This window comes from Lissotriton helveticus, chromosome 4_1 (genome assembly GCF_964261635.1).
Source record: "Lissotriton helveticus chromosome 4_1, aLisHel1.1, whole genome shotgun sequence".
Classification (NCBI taxonomy): domain Eukaryota; kingdom Metazoa; phylum Chordata; class Amphibia; order Caudata; family Salamandridae; genus Lissotriton; species Lissotriton helveticus.
In genome coordinates, this window is record NC_136063.1 from 1,068,468,387 (window position 1) to 1,068,495,603 (window position 27,217).

Here is a 27,217-nt window from a genome sequence, read left to right on the forward strand (position 1 = left end):
GGGTTTCCAATTTCTTTTTCACTCCAGCAAATTTGCGTCTTGCTTCCTGTACCGTTGGCGTAAAGTCTGGATAAAACGCCAGTGTTGTGTTCTCGTACGGTACCTGTTGTTTTTCCCGGGCCAGGCGGAGGACCGTGTCACGGTCACAGTAATTTAGGAAACGGGCAATGATGGGCCTGGGTGGCGTCCCGGGAGGACGGGCCGCTAAAGAGTGGTGCGCTCTTTCCACAGTGAGATGTGCGTAGAAGGATTCCCTGCTGAAAAGATCAGCCACCAGCTTTTCTATGAAGTACTCCATACGGCCCATATTGGTGGATTCTGCAAGGCCTAAGATGCGCACATTATTTCTGCGGGAACGAGCCTCCAAGTCTTCGTTCTTGTCTGCTATGATCTTGAGCAGTTTGTCCCATCTGCGTGACTTGGCGGCCGCTAGCTGTGGCACCATCCTCCAGATCGGAAATCCTGCTCTCCGCCTCCTTTAAACGAGTATCATGTTGGCTCAATTTAGCTACCACAGTGTCCATCCTCGTATTGAGCACGTCCATTTTAGAGTCTATCGACGTTAGGCTTTGTTTCAATCCCAGTAAGAGCGAATTCCAGTCTTCCTCAGGCGGGGCCTCAGCTTCGGGCTCCGAACGTTCTGCAGATTGGGGCCTAGGATTTTTGCGGGACTCAAATGGAAGTTTCGATTGTCTGGTGTCGCTGCGCCCCATCTTGCAGTAAGAAGAGGTAGCTGTCTCGGCGGAAACCTCCGAAGTACACCAGGTGTGCGGGTGCGATGTGAGGTGCTGGGCGCCGACTCCAGCGCTATTGAGCGCCTATTTGTGAAGGCCGGGGCCGTCCGGAGGCACGTTTGGTGCAATGCGGACAGGGATTGTGCCCGTCGCAGGCGCCCCACGACGTGGACAGCGTGGCCAGGCAATCAGGCAAAAAGGTGTCCCATGGCGAGTATTTGTAAGAGAGGGAGGGGTGAATGCCGCGTGACCCCCAGACCGGTCCCCCACAAGTCACTCGTGGGCCTCGCCGCACTCGGAAGGCCCTAGGCGTCCGGCAGTTGTGTCCCTCTGCAAAGTAGTAGATCGGGCACTGATGCCAGCAGGGCGAGGCTGGAGGAGTTATGGGGCAATGGTCACGTATAGAACTCAGGCTCTACGCAGCGTGCTTGTAGTGCATGTATTATAGCCTCCTCAGGGCACTTGGTTGAGGTCAGTTCGGCCCGGTGTGCAGTCCAGGGGGGATACTTTCAAAATGGCAGGCAGGTTAAAATGGCGGCATCAGATCGTTCATCTCTCTCAACCAATGGGTCTGTAACCGCCTCAATGTGGCCCCAGCCTCCCCATCGTAGCACCAAGATCTGGGGGGCACGGCACTCCCTCGAGGCCGCAGCCAGCAAGCGCTTCCTCGATCACCAGCTCCTCAATCACCGCAATGTGGGGTCAGGGGTCCAGGTGACGTGCAGAAAGCGCAACTGGCAGGTGTAAGGGCTCTGCTTGCGTCACAGAGACAGCTCCGCAAGTTCGAGTGTTTCAGTGCTGCGCGAAAATAACACGCCCCAAGAAGCACTTGGCAGAGGATGGGGAGAAGGCCTCAGGCGCAGCAACGTTCGCACCACAAGCTGCACCCTCGATAAGGCAGCGCTATCCTCAGCGTAGGAGTCAGATGGGGCCCCACATTGCCACGCGTCCGCAGCTGCGGGGGGGGGGGGGGGGTAATCTTATGGCCAGATCAGTCCGTACCCTCTCTGTAGCCGTGCCACCAGCGGCGGCGGCCGCGGAATTCCAGGCCCTTGATCCCCGGCCTCTACTAGTGGCGGCAGCCGGGCGGGAGACTGGAAGCAATCAGGCGTCTGGTCGCGGTCATACAGTACCATGGACGCAGTCAAAATCAGGCTGTTCCATCCAGCCCGCACACACAGCAAGCTCCGGGCACTCACTGCAAGCAGTGCGGATGATCAGGGCACTACTCCGCTGGCGTTTCCTCGCAGTCCGGCCACTCGGTCCCCGCAGGCCCTCAGACCTCAGCAGCCAGGCCGCGGGTTTGATGGGACCGGGACGCAGCTCGCAGACAGGTTGCGGCGCGTTTACAGTGATCTCCACAGCAGGCAGCGTGGCATGCTTGGTATCGGCGGATTCTTCACCGTCTCATGATTCCATCGGTGAGAAGGATGACCGGAAAATATGCAGCAGGATGGTATGAAGGATATTAAACTGCTCAGACGGGCTGGAGCCTCACATAAGCGCGGCCATCTTGGTCAAGCGCCACCTAGCGCCCCCGGAACATCATAGTTAGGTTACAATTTAAAACTATAGAAATTCAACAGTTACAGATATACTTATCTCAAGAATCTCTAACTCATGCTCTAAGGTAACTGTAATTTGCGTCCCCACCATGCACTGCTACTTATCCCACATGTTAGATCAGTACTGATAACTTGTATGATATAATTCATAATATAACTGCAACATTAGAAAACTGTGCATGGTGGGGCGTGAGTTATAGTTACCTTAAGGCATGAGTTATACTTTATTGAGATAAGTATAACTATAACTGTTGAATTTCTATGGTGTTGCGCATGTAACATTTGAACCGAACTACAACGTACCTGTAACCTTCGTTTATGTATGTATGTGTGTGTGTGTATAACCACAGATATATATATAGATACTAGCTGTACCCGGCCAAGCATTGCTGTGGCTCAGTCTGGTTAAATGGAAGAGAAAGAAAAGAGTAAGCACACGTTTCTAATATGTTTAATTTCACAATGCTTGGGGCTATACAATATGTTTTTGTTCTTCCATTGTCTGTGCAGATATAGAGATGGTCTGGTTTGCCGACTCTAGAACAAGCAACATATAATTGCCCATGTGCAAATTTGTTGACTTGGCAAGGACTCATTGTTCGTGACAACCCTCCATATGACAAAGTAGCCTTCAGGATTGAAATCAACTTTCCAGCAAAGTACCCATTCAAACCACCTAAGATCAATTTTAAGACAAAAATCTACCACCCAAATATCGATGAAAAAGTGCCACCATTTCGTGTTATCTTGTGGCTATTACTAACATTCTACAGTTTTCTTAACCCAAAATGTGGTATAGATAACCTGTAGTGAAAGGATTAAAATTGAAAGATGTTCTAGTTCTGCTCTTTGTTTAAAAATCACTGCTTGAATTTACTTTAAAAGGATGTTGCTTCTTTTCTTGTTGAAATTTATCAGAAATCTTACTCATTCTGCCCATAAGGTAAAAAAAAAAGTTGTGGCTGTTATTTAATTTGCCTCTCACCTCCTCACAGTTCCAACACTTGCTATAATTTGATTTGTATCCTCTTGCCCATCCCTGAATCCGTCTTAGAGAGAGATCAGTCGTAAAGGGGAAAAATGGTTCAGTGTTCACGGTTCCGGTTTCCTTTCATCTCTCTTTCAATGTTGCACTGTGCTTCGTGGGACTTGGTTGCAAGTTCTCCTTAACGTCAGTTTGTAACATAATAAAAAACATTAAAAAAGTTTAAAAAAAGAAAACCACATGTTTCGTTTTGTTTCGTTTCAAAAGCTTTATTCGATTATTTCACAACAATCATAAAAGCGTACAAAGTATATATAACATACATCCATTCCAAAACATTCTAATACAAATTTTACTAACAAGTACTAATTAAAAACAGTGGTTAAAACAGATGCTTAAAAGCGGGTGCCGCTCGTGTTAATTAATAAACAGTTAATTGATTAAAAGACCATACTTTTCCTAGCGGCCATTGATTTCAAGACAAACGTAGCTGTAAAGAAGCAAACATCAGGGTCCTCTAGGGAAAATAACAAACTCATTGCTGAATTAATCGTTCTTACTGCTTTTTTTTTAAATAAGGGATTCAAATAAACAATACAAAAGGGCAGGAAAAGGTCACAGATCAATAAAAAATGTGCAGTGCTCTGTTTAGTAGCCCTGTCACAAGGGCAGGGTACAGAGGGATGGTATCTCATACGCGGAAATGCCACCAAATGGTGGACAATTCCTAATCGTAATCTGGTGAGGACAAACAGATGGGATGGCCTGGTAACTATTCTCAAATAATTTTGAAAGACAGGAGTAAATATATTGGAGTAATAAAATTGTGGGGTAGCTAGCAACATATTGGCATTTCTCCGTGCGTGCGTTTTTTTACCCATATAACGACACTTTAGCTCTTTCTTGGGGATATCAGATAGGCTTTCGGGGTCTGCCTGGACGTCTAAGTTAAATACATCCTTGGCTATTGTCATAACATAATTAATCCATGGGATTAGTGAACATTTACCTAGGCGGAGGCAATCGCTGATAATACTCCTGTTAAAACCAGTTTCTTCTTTTAACCAGATTGCTCTCCACACCAACAAAGGTCTTAAACTTATTAAATCAGATAAATACTCCAACCCCAATTCCAGGTGCGTTATCTCAGTTGAAGCCGATCTGGGTAGGCATAGCAATTTTTTAATAAAACAATTCTCTTCCACCTGTAGATCCACATGGCGACAATGCCCCCAAACACCGGATCCGTAGAGTGCAATTGAAACACATCTGCACCTGTAGATGTGCAGCATATCATAGATACGACGGTCCCCAAGTTTGGTTGCAAATTTAAAATCTCCGTGAGCACTCCTAGACATTTTAGCTTTAACATTAGTTACCTCATGAGACCACATGCCGTTACTGCTGAACGTTATACCCAAATAGCAGAAATGTTTCACAATTTCAATTTTCTCATCTTCTATATAAAAGGGTTTCAGCTTCCTTCTTTTCTTCCCACACTGCATAATAAAAGTTTTAGTAGTATTAATTTTCAGCTTCCTGCCCTTAATGAATCCCACAAATTTGTCCATTAGCTTCTGCAGGCCGCGGGGGGTTCTAGATATAAGCACTGAATCATCGGCATAAAGCAAGACGGGGGTAGCCAAGCCATCTACTTGTGGGGCATCAGAGTTAACCTCCTTAAGCTCGATATCAATAGCATTAATAAAGAGGGAGAAAAGAAGGGGTGCAAGGACACACCCTTGTCTAATACCCAGGTATACCTGAATACTATCTGTACATTCTCCCCCTTGTCCATATCTTATACGGGTGGATAACTTGGTATATAATCTTGCCAGAAAATAAATAATCCCAGCAGGAGCACCTTGTTCTAATAGGGTTGACCATAGAAGCGCATGATCGACACGGTCGAACGCGCTGCTAAGATCCGCAAAGCAGAGATAGGGTGTTCCCTGCTTTGTGCGCGTATACTTCCCTGTTAAAAGGTCTAAATTAATGCACTGTTCTATGGTTCCCAAACCTTTACGGAACCCATATTGAGACTGTACAAGGATGCCACCACCTCCGGCCCATTCCTCCAGCCTAGCCAACATTACTCGGCTCATTGTTTTAAGTGATGAGTCTAAAAGGGAGAAAGGTTGGTAATTCTTCGCTTCTGACCTATCTCCCTTTTTATATATTGGGATGATTGTAGATTCCCCCCAAGTTAATGGGGTACTTTCCACAACCGCCGCATTAAAAACCCTGGTCAGGACGGGGCCCCATAGTTTAATATCGGCCTTATACCGGTCAATGGGCACCCCGTCAGGGCCCGGAGCTTTCCCACCCTTGCTTATAGCGTGCTCTACCTCAAGGACAGTGATGTTCAATGGGATAATAGGCCAGAGATTAGCCACCGGGGTCACCGGGGCACCCTCCCCTTCCGGGTCAAAAATACTCATGAAGTGCGATACCCAACATTTCTCATTAACATGGGCAGTGAGGACAGGGGCATTATCACTCCTGAGGAAAGGGCTATTGACAGTGTCCCAAAAAAGTTTACTATCAGAACATTCAACCGCCTTGGCCAACTTATCCCATGCTTCCTCCTGTAATCGATACTTCCTACGCTTTAACTACCTTTTATAAGCATCCCTAAGGTTCTTAATAAACAACATATCCCGAGGCCTGTTTGCTAGAGCCTTCTTCAGCTTCCGTAATGCCCCGGAGCATGCAGTATCAAACCAGCCAGACCTCGGTTTCTTGCTACTAGGCCTAGAGACAGTCATAACATTTCCTATTACGGCGTTAATCTCACTAAAACCAGTCAAAATGCTCCTCGGGTCAGTGTTTTCATCCAAGCAACAATACAGATTAGGTAAACAAGCCACCACTATTTTCGATAGCAGGTTTTCAGCATTATCTCCCCTCCATTTAATCCTATAACCATTGGTTCTACATGGGACAATATCAGTAACAGCAGTTTTGGCTGCCAATACTTTAGTGCCCCAAATAAATAGAACCAATGTGACTCAATTGTGGTCGCTGGTCGCAAGATCCAATACGACCGGGGTATTACAAAGCCCGCTAACATTGTCTGAGATCAGCAAATGATCAATAACCGTGGCAGCACTCCTCCCAGTAAAGGTAGGGATAGTATTACCCTCCCCATCCTTTGCAGCTTGCAAAGCAACTAAATCGTATTTCGCTAGGACTAAATTCAATGATTCTCCGTACATATTGTGCTAAAATGTACACACCCATCACCTCTATCGTCATTAAACCCACATACCTTAGTTAATGACAACGGACACATTTGAAGATTGAAATCCCCCCCCAAATACATACAAAGTTAGCACGATTAACCTGACATATTTTGTCCAGTACCTTCTCCAGTTCATTTACTGCAGCCGAACGTAAAGGATCCAGCAAGCTATTATAATAATTAATCAGAAGGACATTAAGGCCATTTGTGTCTTGCAGCCATAGCAGTTGGGAGTGATATCCAATCTTCTCATACAAGATAACCTTCGCCGGGAAATTAATGGAGAGCAAGATCAGGAGGCCTCCTTTAGCTCTGCCCATGGTTGATCCCTGGGCTGGTAGGTTGAACGAGACAAATCCCTCATAGCTTATATCTTCAACACTCCATGTCTCTTGGAGACAGAGGATATCAAATCTATCCATAAGATCTCTCCAACCCAAGGATTTTAATTTGCTGTTCCAGCCTGCATTATTCCAGCAGGCTAATGTGTACCCCCTCTGGCAGTGTAATTGCTCTAATTCTGGAATTATATTCTGCTCCCTAGATATGACATCTACAACCCCCTGGTCACCACTATTTGACATAAAAGGATTGTGTTGGCGGCATGTCCCCCACAATTTTCTTCCTCCTGCGCGCCTAGCTCCATGCTGTCTTTCGGGTCACCATCGTCCACAGGATTAGGCCCTACATGACTTAGTGGCTCTTCCAGGGAGGTCCTTCCCTCCCCTTCCTGATTCCGGTGAAACCTTATCTTTTGTATTGAATACAGTCAATCCACCGCCTCTAAGCAGTTAAAGCGGTTATAGCTAAGGAACATATCTGGTATGAACAGGGGGTCCGGTCTATTCCAGCTCCCCCTATTCATTCCCCTCCTTTCTACACATGTCCACTCGTTGGACCTCCCCATTGGTGCCCCTGCATTGGGGGTGGGTAAAAAAAGGTTAGTGGGAGGGTCTGAATAGATTCATCTAACCCTTGGTAAGGCCAGGCACATATATGGGAGACGGTTCTAGGATCTTTTATTCTTCTTGCCGTTCTGCCTATCCAGGGTGTTCTCCTTACCATTACAATCTCGCCGATGAGATGGGGGGGGCAACGGTCTGTTCAAACTAAGCCAATTAATGACCTTGTTTTTAAGCGAAGCAAAAGGTTCCTGCACATGCTCCCTCAGCGTTGGCACGCCAGCTAAGATAACCACTAAGGGGCTGGCTTCAGGTGGGAGCTCTGGTGTTAGAAGTCTCCCTCTCTTACTATAACCTACTTCCCCCTTCTCTTTGGGCAGAGAGTCAGGTTCCTTAGACATAACATGAACTGCCGCTAGCGGCCCACTAGACGGTTTACTTGCGGGCTTATTGGTAGAATCAGGTTTGTTACCGCCCTGACATGACTGAGGGGCAACATTTGGGGTGACACCATTTTTGCTTACAGGTATATTAGTAGTTACCTGAGCAGCACCACAAGGTCCCCGTGGCTGGCTAACAGTCACAGATGTCTTAAGTGTCATAACAGGCTCCCTAACAGAAACTAGCTTATCCAATATTCTACCATAATCTTTTACTAGTTTTTCTAGCTGGTCAAATTTACTAATAATCATTCTTGTCCGTTCAACTAGGGGCAGTATGAGAGACTTCATCATAACTTCTATTTTCCCCAAAAGCTCATTATTTTTGCTCAGATCAGGATCTAGATGGGGGTTCCCTATTGAATGAGTAAATTTAGGTATCTTAGCCAAACTCCCCTTCTGGGCACCATCCCCTCTTTTCCTCGTACTGTTGTTATTTTTATTTTTATCCAAGCTAGGCTTGGTTTTCCCTCTCAGGGCCGGTCTTGGTGTAATTTACGGAGGGCTAAGTAGTACATGTATCATAGCAAGTACTCAAGGTATTTTTCTTTTTGCTGCTTGTTATCCAGTTTTTCCCGATATGAATTTGATACACATTTAAATCACATCACATCAGTTGATATAACATAAACAATCAGTACAGATGGTAGATGTTGGACGCATCCTTAATATATAATGTAATAGAACCGCAGGTCGCGGTTGCATCGTGTTCTTTTAAATAATGTTGCCAAGTTAACCAACTTCTCCCCCCGTCCCTCTATCCACTTCCCAGTCTGCCATCTTGACACCCACTGTCCATCCTAATATATGTAGACTATTGTCTCTAGGCGTCCCTTGTTAATGTTGCAAAGTGAACCAACTCCTCCCCCTCCCTCCACCCACTTCCCAGTCTGCCATCCTGACACCAACTGTCCATCCTAATATATGTAGACTATTGTCTCTATGCGTCCCTTGTAGTTGTTGCGCAGCAAGCAAATCAATAGGGTCTGTTTGGCCTTTCGATTAAAAACATGCTCGTATTGGACACGCGCGTATTTAAATCCAACGTTGTATATATATAAACACGCGCTAATATTGCAAAGTGAACCAACTCCTCCCCTCTCCCTCCACCCACTTCCCGGTCTGCCATCCTGACACCAACTGCCCATCGTAATATATGTAGACTATTGTCTCTATGCGTACCTTGTTAATGTTGCAAAGTGAACCAACTCCTCCCCCCTCCCTCCACCCACTTCCTGGTCTGCCATCCTGACACCAACTGTCCATCCTAATGTATGTAGACTATTGTCTCTATGCGTCCCTTGTAGTTGTTACGCAGCAACCAAATCGATAGGGTCCATTTGGCCATTCGATTAAAAACACGCACGTATTGGACACGTGCATATTCGAATCGAACGTTGTGTATATTTAAACACGCGCATAATCGAATCCAACGTTGTATCGAAATTTCAAAGCAATCTGTAAAGAACTTTGGGAGATTTAAGATTTTGAAAAAATTAACATTTACACTTTTGATGTGTATGTACGGGCTTTCGATTAAAAACATGCGCGTATTCGACACACGCGTATTCGAATCCAACGTTGTGTATATAAAAACACGCACGTATTTGAATCCAATGTTGTGTCAAAATTTCAAAGCAATCGGTGATGAACTTTCGGAGATTTACGATTTTGAACAAACGAATATTTACATTTTTATTTATATAGATATATATATATATTACTTATATATTATATACTTCGGTATATATATATATATGTGTGTGTGTGCGTGGGTGTGTGTGTGTGTGTGTGTGTGTATATATATATATTTATTTATGTATATATACCTATAAGGGTTTGGGTTTAGGGTTGGGTAGGGGTTTAGGTATGGTCAGGGTGGTAAGGATATGTTTAGGTTTTGGGGTGGGTAAGGATATTGGGTGTTAAAGGTGTTTTTATGGTTTAGGGGTGGGTAAAGGTATTGGAAGGATGTTTTTAGTGAATAGGGTTGGGCAAGGGTATTGAGTTGTAGGGTATTTTTAGGGAAGTGTAGGTGTATAAGTTGAAAGGGTATTTTAGGGTTTAGGGATGGGTATGGGTATATGCTGGTAAGAGTATTTTTAGGATTTAGGGTGGGTAGGGGTACAGGGTGTTAATGGTATTTTAGGGTTTGGGGTGGGTAAGGGTATTGGGTGGTTAGGGTAGTTTTAGGGTTTTGTGGTATGAAGGAGAAAGGGGTGATAAGGGTATTTTTAGGAGATTTATTTTGAGTGGGGGATTTAGGCGGGCCTCCTTCAAAGATTTTTTATAGATATATATGTATATGACCTACCTTAGTTATACTGACCTGTGTAGCAAAGGCATGCTTTGTAAAACATGTGTGGTAAAGGCATGCGTGGTATTTCCCTACATTGTAATGACATACATCTGCCCAGGTGTAATGCACTGCATGACTCTCAGAATAGCTGAAGCATCAGTATATTCTTTTTTAGTCCTCAAATTCCACCCGCACTATCAAAGAGCATGCAATGAACTCTGAAACGTTGGTGATCAAGTGATGTATGCTTATATGCAGTTGTCTCATAAGGCATTTTTCTCCGGCTTCTGTGCTCCCTCAATCGCAGGCACAAAAGCTGGAGAAAAATGTTTTACTTTCAATATATCTAATGACGTGGCGATGCTTGGTACAGGAAGTGCAACTCAGATGCAGTTCTGTGCTAAATGTACATCTGCAGAGGTATGGGGTGCTCCTTTGAGGCCTTTTGAAGGTGGGACTGTAAGAAAAATGATAAATGTACAAGAACATCAGTCAGCCCCAACTTTTTAATGATGTATTAAGGCATTCACAGCACCTGGACTTTATTCTGGTTCCATGCTTTTATGTTTTTCAATTATCTCATTATTTAACACAAAACATCAACAATTACTTTTATCAGCTATTAACATATATTACAGACCACCATCACCAGTGTATAAATACGAGTGTAACATAGCACAATAGTGAATTAAAACTGAATAAAATTCACAACTGAGTCATGTTCATATTGGTTAACTAAAAAACGATAGTAAAAAGAGTACAAATGATCAGAAAGCCTTCTTTGGCTTTGAATTTGTATTTTCTTTCATTCTATTTAACTTAAATTCCTTTTTGGTGAGCCAGATCCCATCTAAACAATGGGTACTCGCAAACATTTTCCCTGGGGCAAAAAGTATGGTCTATGATGTGACTGAGGGCTGCATTGATGCCACTAAGGTGGTGGGAGTTAGAAGGTGGGCCGCAGGGGATGTGAAGCATGTGCATGGGGTGCATAGTGATTGGTAGTGTTATTTAGAGGCTTTCATTCCAAACAGTCCTCTAAATTGCAGACAGTAAATTAAAGTGTGATGTGCAATACTGAGTTGCAGGATGTTGACCAGCCTCTTTGTCTCTTTTTTGTGGTGCCATTTTTCATAGGTGAGCTGGAGCTTTTGTTGGATCGAGTAAATGATTTGGTCGAATTCAGAATTGACACCGTACTGTTCGAAATGAGCACAATCTCACTGTGCAGTCTGCCAGAGGAAGAACCACTTACCTGCGATGAATTTCTTCAAATGACTCAGGTGATTCAAAGCCACTGTCCTGTGCACAGCATATTTTTTCAGTTTGACGTTTAATCATCTATGGGTGCAGGGTACCTTTCTGTTAAATAGAAGGTATTTATGGTGATTGCAATTCAGCCTACAGATGGGTCAAAGCTTCAAGGAGAAGCCCAAGAGATGTTACTTATTTGAAACTAATTTCTGGTGTTACCCAAAGTGGTTACCAAGAATACACCAAAGGCAGGGGGTGGTGCGAATCCCTGACGGGCCTCTGTTAAATAGACTGACCCACTGGGCCACTTGAAGATGCCTATCCAAGGGCTAAAGTGAGCTTTGTTGGGGCTCTCACAGACCGACCCAGCAGTAAGGAACATACATGGCGCAGTGCATGGCAGCACCTGGACAGTCCACACGGAGCAAAGGAATGCAGTGAGACCATGACAGTGCAGACTGTTGCAGCGCCGAAGCAGTGAGTGGCACACTGGTGTGAGTGGAGGACACGTGGCCTGAGGACAGTAAGTGGCACTTTGCGAAGAAGGGTAGTACTGTCTGCTCACTCAGAACTGGTCAAGCTGCCACAACCCTTGTGCAGACAAGTATGGCTAGATCTGGTTCACGGTAGGGGCAATGATATAGTGAGGATCATGCAGCGACTGGACTGTAACTTCCCCCGCCAGTTGGTTTGAAGGCAAGACTAGGGAATAGCTCACACATTGCGCCCTCACTCAACAGGCACCTTGGAGGAGGAGGTGTGAAACGCGGGTGGACTGTAACATTTAAAGTGATTCTCTGTGGTTGCTAGCTGCTGCCCCACCTGAGTGATGGCGAGGGACAAAGATCCCAAAATACATAGGCAGGGGAAGATGGACAAATTTACTAAACCAATGCAGGTGCCAAACCCCTCCGGGGTAGGCCCGGCTGACCCCCCCCGACAACACGGTCCTCCTTCAGTCAATTCAGTCTTCCAGAGAAGTGCTCGAAGGCAAGATCGATGAGATACAAATTGATGTTAACTTGCTCTGCCAAGATCTCTGCAATGTTTCCGAAAAAGTCACGCAAGCGGAGCACCGTATCTCAGAAGTCGAAGACGTTATTCACAGACTGCGGGGCGAGGTCACTGCCCCGACGACTACTCTGAAAAAGGTCCTTAGGAGAGTTGATGATGGGGAAAATCGAGCATGACGAAACAACCTGCGCTTTCTCGCCTTTCTGGAGGCCATTGAAGTGGTGGATGCGGGTACTTACCTACGCAAATGGTTGTTGGACACATTTCCTGATACCCACTTTTCACCATGCTTCATCATTGAGAGAGCACACAGAATACCAGAGGTCAGACCGCTGCCGGGAGCACCCCCGCGGCCGCTGATTGCCAGTTTCTCAACTATCAAGACAGGGACATCATCCTCAGAGCGTATCCGACAAAAACACATCGCATGCACCCTGCTTGTTCTGTCCAGATTGTTTGTATTTGTCTTTCTCTTTCCTCCTCCTCTTGTCATTCCCCTCCCTTTCCCCCTGCTCCCTTTTAGGTTTGTTGCCCCCCCTATTCCCCTTTCCCTTCCCTTCCCTAGCCTATTTTGGTATTTGTTAATTGGACTCTGAGGTTATCAGTATGAGATCTAAAGCCTCACAGACTGCATAATTGGAGTTTGTGAATTCTTGGGGGGGACTAGAAGGACTGAGCAAAGTTTGAGACACTGGGTCTGGGGGAATGGACGATAGACCTCGCCAATCTGATCACGACACAGTTGGTCCTGTTGACCCTAGGGGTAGTCGATTGGATATTGGGGCAGTGTATAGGGGGGGTGATGGCTTGGAAGTGGGGGGTTTGTTACAGTATAATGGCCAGTGGGCCAGATGACAGGCTGAACTACGCACACCATCGAGATTCTGATGGTGTGCGTTGTTCAGCCTGTCATCTGGCCCACCTCCCCCTCTCCTGTCCCACTGTTTTGCCATTATACTGTAAAAAAACAACAACTTCAAAGCCCCTTATCAAGAATAGATTACATATTCGCCCCGGCCGGGGACCTAGGGGAGGTGTATGTAGTGGAATTTTTCGCAAGAGGCGTCTCAGATCACTCGCCCCTGCGGCTCATAGTAGGCACCCGCACACACTGTCAAAATAGGGAATGGAAATTTAATGCTTGGGACTTAAACGACACGCAGATTGCGAAACATCTTAGGACGGATACAGAGCTCTATTTTAAAGAAATTGTAGGATCGGTAGACTCGGCTATCACACTATGGGAGGCATACAAACCCGTGCTCCGGAATAGGGCACAAAACATCATAGCTCATAAAAAACGTAAGGAAGAAGAAGAGATCACCGGGGTTGAGTCCCGAATATTGCAGCTCAAAACGCAGGTGAGTACGGACAATGAGCCCTCCCTGCTACGTATTCTACAACTTCTTAGACTGAAATACCTCATGCTTGCTAGAAAAGATGCACAACATGCAATACAGGCATTACACCGGAGACTGTACGACACAGGAGATAAGAAGGGCAGGCTGCTTGCATGGCTTAGCAAAAAAGAGCTTGATAGTAGGTGGGTGATCCATATACAGGAAGAGGACGGATGGATTCATGTGACCCCAGTTGCAATAGCTAACGCCTTTGCAGATTATTAAGAGGCTTTCAATGTGCCGCGCGCCCTGGCTGAGACTGCACAAATACATGAGTATCTAAGGGCGATACAGCTCCCCAAACTAGCGGACGATGAATCACAGTCCTTAGACAGTAAGATTACAAAAGAAGAACTCACGACAGCCATTGGCCAGTTGAAAACTGGGAAGGTTCCTGGGCCGAAAGGGCCCCCGCACCCCGGTATTCTTTAAGCAACATGCGATGCTCTTCAGCCCGCACCTCCTCCACCTTTACCTGGGGGCGCACGAAGTAGGTAATCTCTCTGAGACTTGCGGACTGTCACGATAGCAGTAATCCCTAAGAAGGACCGACCTCCACAAAGGTGTAGCTCATACCGTCCTATCTCACTTATTAATTTGGAGACCATAATATTAGCCAGAATATTAGCAAATAGGCACACAGAGGTAATCTCTGGTCTCATTCACAGAGACCAGTCGGGCTTTATGCCCAAAAGGTTGATGAGGCTTAACCTGAGACAGCTGCATAATTGGTTGGAAGTGGTGAGCAAGAGAGATGATCCACACCTCGTCCTGTACATTGATGCCAAAAAGGCATTTGACACAGTACATGGGCCCCTTCTTATGTCCGCGTTGGAGGAATTTTGCTTCGGACCGGTGTTCCGGTAATGGATCTCCATACTATATGACAGACCCGTTGCAAGGGTCAGAGTCAACGGGGTGCTATCACAGGAATTCCCCATAGGCAGGGGCACGTGCCAGGGCTGTCCTCTATCCCCTCTGCTCTTTGCCCTGGTATTGGAACCACTCACTTGTGTGATCCGAACACACCCAGACATAACGGGTTTTTGGACAGAGGAGACGACAGGTCCCAACAAGTGCATATCCTTATATGCGGACGATATATTAATGTATGTAACAAACCCGGACAGAACACTCCCTAGTATTAGGGAGAGTTGTGAAACATACGGCGCGCATGCGGGTTATAAGATTAATTAGAGGAAATCCTATTTCTATCCAGCGGACGAGAACAATGGCTACACCATCGGCCCAAGCCAGCTTCAGTTGACTCGAGATGGCATAAAATATCTAGGAATTTAAGTCACGACGAATGTGAAGTTAGCGCTGGATCACAATCTTTACAGGGTGCTCAGGGATTTTCACGAGGATGTGGAGGGATGGATATCCCTGCCACTGACGCTACTGGGCAGGGCAGCCCTGTACAAAATGATAGGGCTCCCCAAATTCCTTTACGTTTTACAAAACACTTATCAGTTAATACCAATTGAGGTGTTCTATAGAATTGATGACGCACTGCGGGCATTCCTTTGGAATGGACGGCTGCCGAGAGTAGCACTGGCGACATTGCAGGGTAATCAATATAATGGCGGCGTTTCCCTGCTGGATCTTTGGGCGTATTACTGGGCAGCCCATTTAATAGTTGTGAACGAATGGGAACATATAGAGAGGGATTACCCCATGTATGCTCTAGAGTGCACACAGTTCATTAAACATCCGTACACGCACTATATGTATGGGGGAGAGGGGTTACACATTTCCTTACAGTGACACGGATGGTTCTGGCAGCATGGAAACAAGCGGAAAGACAGATGGAATGGGGCAGCCGGGTCACTAGGGAGACCCCGCTGTGGGTTTGTTAACCTATAAGAAATTACGAAGTTACAAGGTTTTAAAAAATGGGACCTGTTGGGCATTTCACAACTCAAGGACTTACTATACCGCAAAGAGTTAGTTACCATTACACATCTTCAGACAGAATATGACATGAGCATGACCCAACACTACAAGTACTTACTGTTGGCCCACTCTTGGCAGGCGCAAGGCTTGAACACTGATGACATCCCCGAATACGCACCTTTAGAGGGACGACTCTCGATGGGGGAAATAGCGGAAAAAGCGGTCTCTTGGATGTATAGAACAATAATCAACAATAAGCCAGATACACTGCAGAAACTGCGGATGAAATGGGAAACAGAGCTGGTGGAAATAGATGATTTGGATTGAGAAATGGCATTGATACAACCCCGAGAAGTGGCCATCCAATCGCGTCTCAGGCTGATTCAATATAAATATTTGCATAGGGCATATTATGAAAGAATGCGCTTACACCAGGGGCGTAACAAACGCCCCCGCAACCCACGCGGTGCGGTGGGGCCCAGGCTCCAGGGGGCCCCTCTCCCGCACTGACAATCACAATATTAATTATGCCCGTGTTGTGAGGCACTTATATGCCGGCGGTGTCTGACTGGGCCCGGCTCTGACGCTCTTGATGCCTGGTGCCCCTGAAATAGTTACAAATGGTCGGGGCCCGTGAGGCACTTATAAATGGTGTCTGGGGGGCCCGAGGCTCTTGAGGAATGGTGCAGGTGGGCCCGGCCGGGGCTGATACAAATGTTAGGCGGCCCCCGACCGGGGCCCCCCTAAGGCAATTATGGCACGTGCCTGGCTGCCTGCGTGGGCCCCAGCCCGGCCGGGGGCCCCGTCCAGGGTGACTACTGACTCTCACTCTGAGGCGAGACTGCGGGCGGGCCCCTGAGACTCTTAGGATGGTGGCGGAGCAGAGGGGCCCCGGCCGGGGCCCCTGAGGCAATTATGGTGCGTGGCTGCGTGCCTGCCTGGGGGCCCCCCCTGAGGCTCTAAGAAAATGCTGCCAGCCCCGGGGCCGCCCCTGAGCAGGCTCTCTTTAATATAAATGGCGGCAGCCTGCAGGATAGGGTGGGTGTGCGCGAGCACGTAGCTGTGCACACTTGTTTATTCCGAGGCGAGTCCTCGCGTATGCGCGTTAAGGTGGAGGGCGGGGGCAGAGCTAGTGACCACCAATGCCCTCATTACATTTGGGACAACACATGTGCAATCACCGCAATGAGCTCACAGTCACACACATGACATGCAATAAAAAATGCGCGTTTATGTTAGCGTGGTTAGCATCATCACAGGGGCGCGCATGGCGAAGACAGCGAAAAAGATAAAGCCACTGCACGCTCCTACCAGGTGACCGCCACTGTCCGAAGTCACTCAGTGGCGGGGCCTTTATTTGCCATAATAATAATTATTTAAATTATTGCCCGGCCCCGGCGGCCCCCTACCTGGCTAGCTGCGCTGCCCCTCAGCCCCGGCTGCGGCCTACCCATCCCGACCCGCTCGCGCCTCGGCCGCGCTAACTCTGAGCTGCAGGCACAAGCCCTCCCCAGCCCTGCTCAGATCAGGTGAGTGAGACAGACAGTGAGTCTCTGCGTCGGTCTGACCGATGGTATCAGCGCGCAGCACCTAGTAGGCAGGAGTCAAGGAGTGGAGTCCACATCACTACACTATTAGGTTTATTCCTGATTTGTATTTTTATTTTGTAGCTCAACAATTGTGTCTAATCCACACAGCGTTTCACAAGACAATTTGTGAATTTACTCTTCATGTTGCTAACCTACAGTTAGTTTCTTTCTCGTTTTCATTCAATTAAACCGTTGCTTTTCTTTTTTCAAGTGTCCTAAACAAAACAATTCTGTCCTGATGACCTTGACAATTAATACCAAAGTCGAATCGTTGTAGATGTAAAAAGAAACAACTTTTCTAGCTTTAGTGATTGAGGATTGTAGCAGTAGGAATGATACTGGCTTAATCTGCTCAATCTTAAGGATTATTGTTGTCTGCTCTTGTACATTTACACTCATAATTTTTTATCTATCGGCTGTCTGAAGTGTGTTCACCTGAGGCACTTAAGGCCTGCAATGTTCCAGGATACTAAAGATTGTGCTATTTGCACATTACTAGCGTGATCACTTATCTGGGGCTGGCTGACTCCGAAAACATCATTGATGGTCATGAGACCTAATACTGGGGTAACAACAGCTTGACTCCGCATAAGATGGGGGCTGCTTGTCTCTGTGTTGTCCATCCTGTTATCGATGGCGTCACTATTACACTCCAAATGACCGGGGATTGGTATGGCAATGGCTTCATCACTTATTGTTTCAACATCGCCATGCCCTTGTAGAGTGGCTATTTCCGGAATTTTGGGGTCTGTTAGAATGGGCAGTCAATCAATTTCGTCCAGTCTGCTCAGCGCATCAAAACGATTAGACACCACAATTGCCCTATTATTATCACTTGGCATATTACTCATTTGCCTGTAGTTTATTGGATTATTGTATGTATCGGGAGAGTAGAAGAAACCCAACGGGAGGATATTAATACCCTCCTGATTTGGCGGAGAGTACGCTGCCCGGTTCAATATATCCCTAACCAGGATTGGTGACCTAAAACTAAGCACAATGCAGTCACCTTCTAAACCTTTCTGGGATCGCCCCACCCAGGGAACCCTTCTAACATCATAAAATGCTAAAAAAAGATGGTTTCCTAGCCCAGTTTTGTGATTCAGATAGTGAAGTGACTTGTTCTTAAGGGAAGACCAATGCTCCTCTTTATAGTGTGAAAGTTTCAGTGCATTTGCAAGGATAATTGTATATGGCGTGGCTCAGGTGGAAGATGTAGGGAGGCTCTCAATGACAGCTCATACTCATGGCCCTTGAATTTGCCTATTGGGCCCTGTGGTCCTGCCCTGCCCCAATGTTCGGGCTGTATTTGATATTTCTGTTGCATCTCCATTGGAATTAGAGGGAGGCTTGCCAACCTACTGCCATGTGAACTAGTTGGAAGTCTTAGTTCATTTTCCTTTGGCTTAATAGTCTGACTAATTCCCTGACTAACGGGTGGATCTTTAAATAGGTGTTTCTCTAATATGCTTAACCTATGGGAGATTACGTCTAGTTTTGCCATAACAGGGTTGATCAATGCTAGAAACCTTTCTTCAAGCTATTTTGCTATATCCGGTGTCCCTTGAGAACAATTAGGGCCCTGGACAGCCACAGATGTTTTCGAACTATTTGTGCCCCCCCTCGAACCATCAGAGATGATAGGTGACACCACTGGACTTCCCTGCTCACATGCCGGATTCTTATTCTTGGCCTGTTTTGAGATCTATGAACTTGATTTGGGCGCACTACACGCTTTTCTCTTTCTTGACTGTTCTTTCCCTTTGGTGCCTTGTGTAGGCTTCGATTGCCTAGTACGGGTATGTGGCAGGGAGGGATCCAGGGTTGTACTGGGGAAGTTGGCTGTGGTTGATGCTCCTGGGTGCCCTGCTGTGGGGTATGTGTGATATGCTGTGGTAAACTAGGGCTCATAGCTGCAGTTGGATTTACCTCAGTTAGAGGGGCTAGTGATGGTAGAGGGAGTGTTGGCTCTAGAGAGAGTCACCGCTCCGTTAGCTTAATCTCGTACATTAGCACAGACTCAGCCCTAGAGAGAAACGCATCCAATGTGCCAACAACTCCTACCCCATTGCCCCCTTACGTGTGATCTTACTCATGGCCTAAATTAACAGACTCTGTTGGGAGTATACGAAGCTTAGTTACCAGCAACAACCACTAAGTGGCACAATTTTAACAAAAGCAGTCTATCCTACAGTTAGCCTCCCGCCCTTGTCTTGATAGATGTTTTTATCAGTGTCCCCTAGTCCAAAGACATGAACGATCAGTTTGCATACTTGAAGTCCAGGAGGCAGAATTAAGGGGGGTGGCCCAGCCCTGCCTCTGTCTGGCACGGACGGGCCCGCCCTTGGCCCAGCTTTGCCCGGGCAGCCCAGGCATGCCCGCGCGGGAGGCGCCGAGTTCTTTTAAGCGCCTCCGGGCGCTATGGTAGGACGCGATGAAAGGGCGCCACGCAGGGATGCCGGGAACTGAAGTGCCCTAGTTGCACAAGACTGCCCCCAGCTGCGGTGTGATTGAGAGGGAGTCGCTCCGGTGACTGAGAGGTGTGCTCGAGGCAGGTAGGTCCGTGATAGCAGTAACAGGAGAATTTGTCTGGCATACTCCACTCTCTCCTTTCTTTTACCAATTCTCGAATGTGTGTTTTTAATCTGGGCACCCTTTTCTCTATTTTTCTTGATTACTGTAAGCAAGTCTGTGATTCCCTTGCTCCATCTTCATTTGGGTCAGATCTACATTATATTTGTCAGCCAATTCTGCCAGCTTTTCATGTGCCCGTTTTGTTCTCCTGGTAACATCCTATACCATAAAAGTAATTTGTCAGATTCATATGACTCTATTCAATAAAAGTAGTTCAGGGATCTTTCGCAAAATGATAGACATACGCTCAATAGTATGTATGACCTTTGTCCAGCCGGACAGGAATTTTAATTAAAGTGATAAGCAAGAATAAAGAGGATTTTTTACACAGTGGGTGCAGCCAGCAACCCACAGGGGACAAGACAAAACAAGGGGATGGGGTTAGAACGAACAAGGCGGTCTGTATACTAGTAGTTCAGTGAACAGACAAAAATACATTTTAGAAGCATCATTGTATACAATTTATACTTTTCATTTTACATATGACGCTAAAATGTCGACGACGTTTCGATGCCTATTGTGAAATGAGTGGCATCATCTTCAGGACAGAGAATAAAAAAGTTTGTCTTGAAAATCTTTAGGCAATTTTTTACCTACACATATATATTCATACAAATTTTCGGAAAAAAGGGGGAGGAAAAATGAAAACAAGGGTAAGTACTAGCATTAGCATGTAACATATCTGACCATCTAAAACAAACGTGTGTTTTCCATGTGCAACAGATGGCAATTAAAATCAAGTGAAGTCACATGCGATTTCCGGCGCAGTGGGGAGACTGGTGGGGGCGTTGCATGAAATAAAATGAACGAATTGTTTTACAGTTACTGTGCCTAAGTACATACAAGAGAAGCAAGTGAAGTGAAATGACGCGGTTTAGGATCATGGCGTTTCATGCCGTCAGTGCCGGGCGGGTCTGTAATGCGCAAATACGTCTCACTGCATTGAAATGAAAGGTGACGTGCAGGTTGATTTGGGGCCATTGTTTTCTGGACACTGTGCACGGATGGGGCGGGCACCCGGGCAAGCTTAGTTAAGATTCCGCGGTGATGTCTCGAGTGAGATAAACATGCTGCGCAGTAGTGAACAGACGGTTAAATGACATGCTTATCGTACGAATTACCAGATTTAGGTCCAAACATTGTTTATTTCCAGGGGGCGGTGCCCAATATCAAGGGAAATATGGTCGGGTACTTAATTATCTGAGCATTTTCCTGCCAAAAAGCGGGTAGAGAGGGGTAAGTACGAGGGTTAAAGTGAAAATTGAGTCGCATAATAAGTACACGCAATATAATTACCAAGCCAGGGCAAGATAGCCTCTTCATAGGAGACCGGACCGATCGTGTCTCACTAGGGAAAATAGTTGAAATTAATTTATATTACAGTTACAGCTACTGAAGGGTTTTAAAGTTTCAGGAAGAGGCGAGAGAGCTACGCTTTGGCGAGTACTTACTTCCTGGTTGAGTTGCTCGATGGCAATTCTGGGCTCAGATGGGCGGGGATCGCTGGAGTGCTCGTGGGTGAAGTGAAGATAAAGTGGTGTTTGGAAATAGACAAGGGACTCAGCATGTGGTGTTTGGAAATAGACAAGGGACTCAGCATGGTCAGCACGGCGGCCATATTGGCGTGGGTTTCGGACAGTGTGGGGGACATTTTGGTGTGGGTAAGTGGTGAGTTTAAGTGACATTTATATTGTGCAAAATATTTACATGGTTACGTATTTACAAAGATACACACAATAAAATCAAGAAACATTTGTCTAGGCCTGAAGGAAGTAAGGATTACGATAAAATTGTTCAAGGATTCATTTGATCACAGGAGGGATGCCCAATCTTCAAGGCGATTAAGTCCTGTGTGGATACTGTTGGTACGCAATATCCAATGAAGTTCCTCCTTATTCAATAATTGCGATACATCTGCTCCCCGAGGTGGTGGTTTTACCATGGTGATGATTGTCCAAGTTAGGTCATTTTCGGTATGGCCTTTGTCCTTAAAATGTTCAACGAGGCGAGCATTAGGGGTGTTGCATCGGATTCTGCTTCGGTGTTGTCCGATGCGCAACTTTACCTTTTGGCTAGTTTGACCGACATATATCAACAAACATGGACAAAATATAGCATACACTACATTGGAAGTATTACAATTAGTGAAGTGCTTTCTCTCAAAGGTGATTGTGCCATAGGTAAATGTTTTTCCTTCAATGGTGAAGTCACATACTACACAGCTACCGCATTTAACATGGCCTGTTAGTGCCGGTAAGCCCCATGCATCGTTGATTGCAGTTTTTAGGTTAGGTTGTGGTAGGGATGCCCGTACCAAGTGATCTTTTACGTTTTTTGCTCGCTTGAAGGCAAAAATAGGGTGCTCCAGATTTAATGTACCTGCGTTTAACACAGGCCAGTGTTTAAGGACACTTTTCCTTATGGCATTGGAAGCTGGGGTGAAGGTGGTCACGCACACAAGTCTATCCTGATTTTTCTTTTGTTTTGGTTCTAGCAAGGTTTCTCTGGGGCAATACCAAGCCCTTTTGAGAGAACGCCGTTCGAATCGATAACACACCTATTACATTGGCTAAACAACATCACCATGGTAAAACCACCACCTCGGGGAGCAGATGTATCGCAATTATTGAATAAGGAGGAACTTCATTGGATATTGCGTACCAACAGTATCCACACAGGACTTAATCGCCTTGAAGATTGGGCATCCCTCCTGTGATCAAATGAATCCTTGAACAATTTTATCGTAATCCTTACTTCCTTCAGGCCTACACAAATGTTTCTTGATTTTATTTTGTGTATCTTTGTAAATACGTAACCATGTAAATATTTTGCACAATATAAATGTCACTTAAACTCACCACTTACCCACACCAAAATGTCCCCCACACTGTCCGAAACCCACGCCAATATGGCCGCCGTGCTGACCATGCTGAGTCCCTTGTCTATTTCCAAACACCACATGCTGAGTCCCTTGTCTATTTCCAAACACCACTTTATCTTCACTTCACCCACGAGCACTCCAGCGATCTCCGCCCATCTGAGCCCAGAATTGCCATCGAACAACCCAACCAGGAAGTAAGTACTCGCCAAAGCGTAGCTCTCTCGCCTCTTCCTGAAACTTTAAAACCCTTCAGTAGCTGTAACTGTAATATAAATTAATTTCAACTATTTTCCCTAGTGAGACACGATCGGTCCGGTCTCCTATGAAGAGGCTATCTTGCCCTGGCTTGGTAATTATATTGCGTGTACTTATTATGCGACTCAATTTTCACTTTAACCCTCGTACTTACCCCTCTCTACCCGCTTTTTGGCAGGAAAATGCTCAGATAATTGAGTACCCGACCATATTTCCCTTGATATTGGGCACCGCCCCCTGGAAATAAACAATGTTTGGACCTAAATCTGGTAATTCGTACGATAAGCATGTCATTTAACCGTCTGTTCACTACTGCACAGCATGTTTATCTCACTCGAGACATCACCGCGGAATCTTAACTAAGCTTGCCCGGGTGCCCGCCCCATCCGTGCACAGTGTCCAGAAAACAATGGCCCCAAATCAACCTGCACGTCACCTTTCATTTCAATGCAGTGAGACGTATTTGCGCATTACAGACCCGCCCGGCACTGACGGCATGAAACGCCATGATCCTAAACCGCGTCATTTCACTTCACGTGCTTCTCTTGTATGTACTTAGGCACAGTAACTGTAAAACAATTAGTTCATTTTATTTCATGCAACGCCCCCACCAGTCTCCCCACTGCGCCGGAAATCGCATGTGACTTCACTTGATTTTAATTGCCATCTGTTGCACATGGAAAACACACTTTTGTTTTGGATGGTCAGATATGTTACATGCTAATGCTAGTACTTACCCTTGTTTTCATTTTTCCTCCCCCTTTTTTCCGAAAATTTGTATGAATATATATGTGTAGGTAAAAAATTGCCTAAAGATTTTCAAGACAAACTTTTTTATTCTCTGTCCTGAAGATGATGCCACTCATTTCACAATAGGCATCGAAACGTTATCGACATTTTAGCGTCATATGTAAAATGAAAAGTATAAATTGTATACAATGATGCTTCTAAAATGTATTTTTGTCTGTTCACTGAACTACTAGTATACAGACCGCCTTGTTCGTTCTAACCCCATCCCCTTGTTTTGTCTTGTCCCCTGTGGGTTGCTGGCTGCACCCACTGTGTAAAAAAATCCTCTTTATTCTTGCTTATCACTTTAATTAAAATTCCTGTCCGGCTGGACAAAGGTCATACATACTATTGAGCGTATGTCTATCATTTTTGCGAAAGATCCCTGAACTACTAGGGACCCCTGTTTTTTGTAATACGTTACTGCCCAAGGTCCCTAGTGCTATACCTTTGGGTTCCCTTGTTTTGTATAAAATAATCTATTCAATAAAAGGCCAGATTTCCATTAATTGGGGGGCGCCTGGTGGGGCACGACCAAGATGGCCGCGCACCTGTGAGGCTCCAGCCCGGCCGGGCAGACAACCATCCATTAATGCCATCTTGCATGTGTAGTGAGTAATTCGTCCTCACCGCTGCATGCCCCGAAATCTGCTGAATCCTCCGGTGCCCTCCTCAAGTGTGTGGGCGGCCGGATCGCAGAATAATCGCTGCAGCTGCTGGGAGCGGTAAAGGAAGAGCTCCGACGGTGGCACGTATGCGGCGGCTGGGATAGCCCGAGGCCAGAGCTGCGCGTAAAAGAGGTGGGCTGGCAACGAACCATGGCTGGGGTCCTCGGCTGCTCTCGTAGCTCAGAGGTAATGGAGCTCGTCTTTGCTCTGGGGGGTCGCTATGCCCCACTCCCCCTGCCAGAGACTTGATTGCGGGGGCTGGCGGAGGTCTGAGGCCCTCGGGACAGCTCGGCGGGAATCCGGAGGAGTGCGCGCCCCGGAGCTGACTGGCCACAATACACCACCACAGCGGGGGACAGACGAGGGGCCGCAATACCGGCGGGGCCCCGGGGGACAGACTGTGCTGGTGGAATCGGAAGGTTCAGGACGCCCCCCCTTGCCCCCCCGCCAGACGATCATAACGGGTCCTGGGGATAGCCTGGGAGAAGAGTGGCCACCATTTTGTACTGCGGCGCAGAGCAGTCCCACACCAGAGCCCCGCCATTTCATCTGCTCTGTTTGCTTGTGAACCAGACTACAGCAACCCCTGCCAATACTACTGACTGCAACCTCTACCATACACAGTGAGTGCAATACGACGTTGATATTACCCCAAATGCATTCCAAAGGACAACTGAAAGTGATGATTGGGGACAGTGTGGGATCTCGTCCCTGAGCCACGCTCCCGGCTGGCTTTGACAGAGTGGCGACCGCGCTGGCCAATCCACTACTCCATTTCGCTCTTAGGAGGAACCGGTACTAACACAATAACTGGGGATCGGCACCAGTGGATGCTAACTGCGTTTGACCCCATGGACAGAACCTAGAAGCGGACACAAGGAGGTACGTGAGGCCCCCTCACGTGGTGGATCGATACTGTCGCTGTGGTCAACTGGGCACCTACGCAGTGCTGCTGTTGGACCTGGCCTAGTGGCATGTTTCCCCCGTTCCTCAGCACTCCATTAGCCTAGCCTTGCACCTAGAATCCCCGGATCGTCCTGTTCCCTGTACGCCCAAACCCCCTGCACGACCCCGCAACCGACAACCAGCCCTGAATGCCCCCGTCCTACTCCCCGGCTCCGAGCGCCCAGAACCTGCATGCCCCCACAGGGCCCGGCAGCCATTTTCCTTCCCTGACTCCCTGGGCCTAGCATGACCCCGGCCCCAGGGAACCTTAGGCTCCAAAGGATCAAAGAGCCAACCGCCGGCCCTCCCCAACGACCAGCCCCCAAGGCATGAGACCTCCGCCTGCGAGGGTCCGGACATCAAAGGGAAACTGGACTATATCAAGGCCCGCCCGAGGACTAGCGGGCAGTTGTATCCTGGACAAGAAAGCCCTGCTGATATGATCGCGGCTGACCCTTGGGGAAAACTGAACCTACGAACTCTTCGAGCCCTGCTGACGCTGTCGCGGCTCCTTCTCCTAACACGGAACTGAGACATCGGAGCCCTGCTGACATTGTCGCGGCTCGTCCTCGTAAAGACGGAACTAAGAACCTCGGAGCCTTGCTGACCTCGTCGCGGCTCGAGTTTGAACTCTAAAGAGATCTTCGTGAAACTCCTGAGCCCTGCTGACGCTGTCGCGGCTCCTCAAGAACACCTCCGGATCGAGCCCTGCTGACCTCGTAGCGGCTCGAGGAGAACTCGGGTCCAGCTGGAGCATCGACGTTACCAACACGACCTGAGTCGACTCGAAGTGAGTGAAGCAGCTAGTATGACCATCATCTTTCGTATCCCCCGGCTCGAGGATTGAGAGCTGTGCACAGGGTACGCTTCGTACTGGCCTAAAGACTGAGACTGTCCCGCTTCCCTCTTCCGGAATTCCTGAGAATCTACGATCCCTCGATCGCTTGTAAATAAAAGTGCTGATTCCTTTTTACTGTTGATAAAGAACTTGTTACTGAGAACCTACGGTGTGGTGTCCGTTCGTAAGTATGGTGTGAGCTCAGTGTGTACGATTCTAGACCCGAAGTCCTCCCCGGCAAGGACCTCACGATAAGACTCGGCAGTACTTGTGGGAGAGGTGAGTCCCGGGGTGGTCGGGTGAGCATAACCTGGCCCTCTCAGATCGCCCCTTCTAACATTGGTGGCAGCGACGAGATAAGAGCCCACGTCTAGGGATCGTACAGTAAAACGACTGACACACTACCCGAACGAAGAACAACCATGAGTCTCATTGTAACAAGCGAAAAGACCACATTCCAAAAGATTTCCATATCGCTACCACTGGGTTAAGCACCAAAGAGGAATTCCAAAAAGCCCTGACAGCATGGGTAGAGGCCGGAGCCCATCTTCCCCCGCCAGAAGGAAACGGTGGAGAGGGAGGGCCACCGACCGAAACCCGCGTTCAAGAGGGTGAGGGAGCAGATTCCCTGACACGGAGTCCCAGCACGGAGAGAGGTCTGTCACCGGAGGAGATGACAGACCGAGAACGCAACCGAAACCACGAGCTAGAGCTGGCACGCCTTAAAATGGAAGGAGAGCTCAAGTTGGCCGAAAAGAAACTGGCCATCGAGCAGTTACGGCTGCAAGGAGAACTGGAGGAGAAGAAGCTCCAGAGGGAACACGAAGGCAAGAGACTCCAGCTGGAGCACAAGCGCGGCCTGAAAGAGATCGAACTAAAGGCCCG

The 27,217-nt window shown here is 47.1% G+C and overlaps 1 protein-coding gene across 1 annotated transcript in view; it reads left to right on the forward strand.

Moving 5' to 3' along the window:
• The window catches only part of DNAH5 (dynein axonemal heavy chain 5), a 5,174,212-nt gene that overhangs the window by 991,888 nt on the left and 4,155,107 nt on the right, over positions 1-27,217 (forward strand). The window contains exon 17 of the mRNA XM_078687662.1: positions 11,307-11,452. Within this exon, the coding sequence (XP_078543788.1) occupies positions 11,307-11,452 (146 nt within the window). The remainder of the gene's footprint in view (positions 1-11,306; positions 11,453-27,217) is intronic.